General features: G+C 41.6%; 1 protein-coding gene across 6 annotated transcripts in view; it reads right to left on the bottom strand.

Moving 5' to 3' along the window:
- cep43 (centrosomal protein 43) overlaps positions 1–2,500 on the bottom strand; it is a 29,188-nt gene that overhangs the window by 152 nt on the left and 26,536 nt on the right. For all 6 annotated transcript variants that reach the window (XM_039598480.1, XM_039598483.1, XM_039598484.1 and 3 more), the window contains 3 exons: positions 2,321–2,354; positions 91–178; positions 1–16 (listed from right to left, as the gene is read on the bottom strand). The exon at positions 1–16 is cut by the window's left edge and continues 152 nt beyond it. In XM_039598480.1, coding sequence (XP_039454414.1) covers positions 1–16; positions 91–178; positions 2,321–2,354 — 138 coding nt within the window. The remainder of the gene's footprint in view (positions 17–90; positions 179–2,320; positions 2,355–2,500) is intronic.

Genomic DNA, 2,500 nt, shown 5'->3' with positions numbered 1-2,500 from the left:
GAGTGGATTCATCCACCTGTGGACAGAGACAGAAATGAGCCTGAGGCTGCAATTGGAGCTGCAGGTGAAGCTGCAGGGGCGTGGTCTCACCTTGTCGCTGTGGTCGGGACCCTCAATGGAAACCTCCTCGATCTCCTCGCCAATGCTCAGCTCGCTCTTGGAGAGGTCAGAGCGGTGACTAAACAAACAGAAGAAGAAGAGTGAGATGAACCTCCACCTGCCCAGCCTGAGCTGCATTCAAAGACCGCAGGACAGGTATCACTTCAATGCAAAACAGTGGCTTTGTGGCACTGCAGTCAGCAACACATCTGTCCTCTGTTCCTTCTAGCTGAATCTGAATAGCTGCTTTACAGATGTGGACGGTTTCAACTATCAGTGTTAAACACTGATTTAATCCATCATTCCCATCAGCGGACACGACGCAAGAAAAACCACAAACTACTTTTCCTGTTAATGTCTAAACTCTGGTCTAACACCCTTTTGGGAAACATAACATCCTTTTGCCACTAAATGATATGTGACTGTAGATGTGTTCAGGGCTGGACTTTCATCAGACATCTGGAGCAGGCTGGGTTTCCCAGTGAAAGATCAAATAAAGAGCAGTGCCGTGGAAACACGCTCTGATGTAATAATAATAATAATAATAATAATAATAATAATAATGATGATGATGATGATGATGATGATGATGATGATGATGATGAAGATACATGGAGCAGATCCAGCAGCACCTTCGAAGCGTGAGTTCACAGATATCACAGGAACATCAGACCCTCTGAATCCTCGAGGTTAAAACTAGAGATGGACCGATCCGATATTAGGTATCGGTATCGGTCCGATACTGACGTAAATTACTGGATCGGATATCGGCGAAGAAAAAAAAATGTAATCCGATCCATTAAATATCAAAAAAGCACCTCACAAAACTTGCGACTCGGCGTAACTCGGCTCATAACCGTAGCAGTCGGAGCAGTGTGCCTCACGTGATAGAGCGGCTGTGTGTATTTGTAGCCTCGCTAGCAAACCAGCATTTCATCTCCGAGGAAGTTATCCCAGAGAGAAGTAAAGCAAGTGTGTAAGTTCATCTCTGAATGTTTGTAAAAGCGTACCTGCGTTAAGCTTAACCACCGATATATGGAGCGTCTGCCTCTCTCTCTCTCCCTCCCTCTCCTGCCGCTACTTCATGAAACTCCTTAATGATCAGCTGATCGGCTTTTCTGTCACGAGTCCGTCTCTCTTGTTTGTTTTTGGCCCACTTTGCACCACAAGGAGGAAAACAGCAGCTGAACAACAGCAGCGCGTTTAAGCTTGATAAGTTGTCGTTAGAATTTATTTAATATTACTTTCTAGACCAGGATCCTTTTCACGTAGCTGACGGCTGGTAACTGTGCAGGGGCGGATCTAGCAAAGTTTAGCCAGGGGCCGATAGGGCATTAACAGGAAAAGGGGCACAAAGACTTTTCTTTCTTATTCTCATTTAAAATGTCTAGCTTTTAATAAATAATTATCTGAATCTTACACCCAAAGTTTTAATCTGATGTAAAATGTATAGAAGTCCATTACTGCATATAGTAACTGTTAAATGTCTAATATACCCTAGTAAGCTATAGTACTTTTTCCTTTGGGAAGATACCATCTGTGCAGTCTGCAATTCTGCAGAAGAAAGATGTTGAATCTATTTAATTATTCTTGAAAAATAATCTATTTCTGTGCATTTTATTTCACACGGCATCAAATTAAAGTTGATTATGTCGATTAAGCATCATGAGGTGGGGGGTGGTTCCCTTTTTTTTTTGCTGGGAGTTTGCAACCCTATTAGTTAGGTTGCTTAATATTTCTGCTAAGTACTCTTTAAAATACCAGAATAGGGAGGATGGAGTAGGTTTAAGTTTATTAGATTGATCAGTATTGCTGAACTATGAAATATTTTGGGTGCAGTGTATTTTTTACATACAAGTATAACAGAATAGCTTTAGTGTTGTTGTTTATTTAAACTTGAGTATGAACTTATACAAAATGCAGCAAGATATTTAAAAAAAACAGTTTTATTGATTAAAAAACACACTATATCGGATTAATATCGGTATCGGCAGATATCCAAATTTATGATATCGGTATCGGTATCGGACATAAAAAAGTGGTATCGTGCCATCTCTAGTTAAAACAGGACGTGAATTAAAACAGCAAATGACGCTGGTTGCATAAGGGTTAAAGAGTGTGTGTGTGTGTGTGTGTGTGTGTGTGTGTGTGTGTGTGTGAGAGAGAGAGAGAGAGAGAGAGAGAGAGAGTGTGAGAGAGAGAAACACACACAGGTACGTACCTGTTGAAGTCGTCGTCATACTCGACCTCATCATCTGAGGGAAGAAAGTGAAAACCTAGTTAATTGTCTTACTTCATCCAGCTCAGTCAGAATGTTTGAGGACTTGTCCGGACTTGCCGAGAACGCACGGGAGTATGGACTTGCTGAGAACGCAAGTACGGACTCGCGATTTGTACAATT

This window comes from Oreochromis aureus, linkage group 15, assembly GCF_013358895.1.
Source record: "Oreochromis aureus strain Israel breed Guangdong linkage group 15, ZZ_aureus, whole genome shotgun sequence".
NCBI classification, from domain to species: Eukaryota; Metazoa; Chordata; class Actinopteri; order Cichliformes; family Cichlidae; genus Oreochromis; species Oreochromis aureus.
This window is presented reverse-complemented; position numbering and strand designations above follow the sequence as displayed.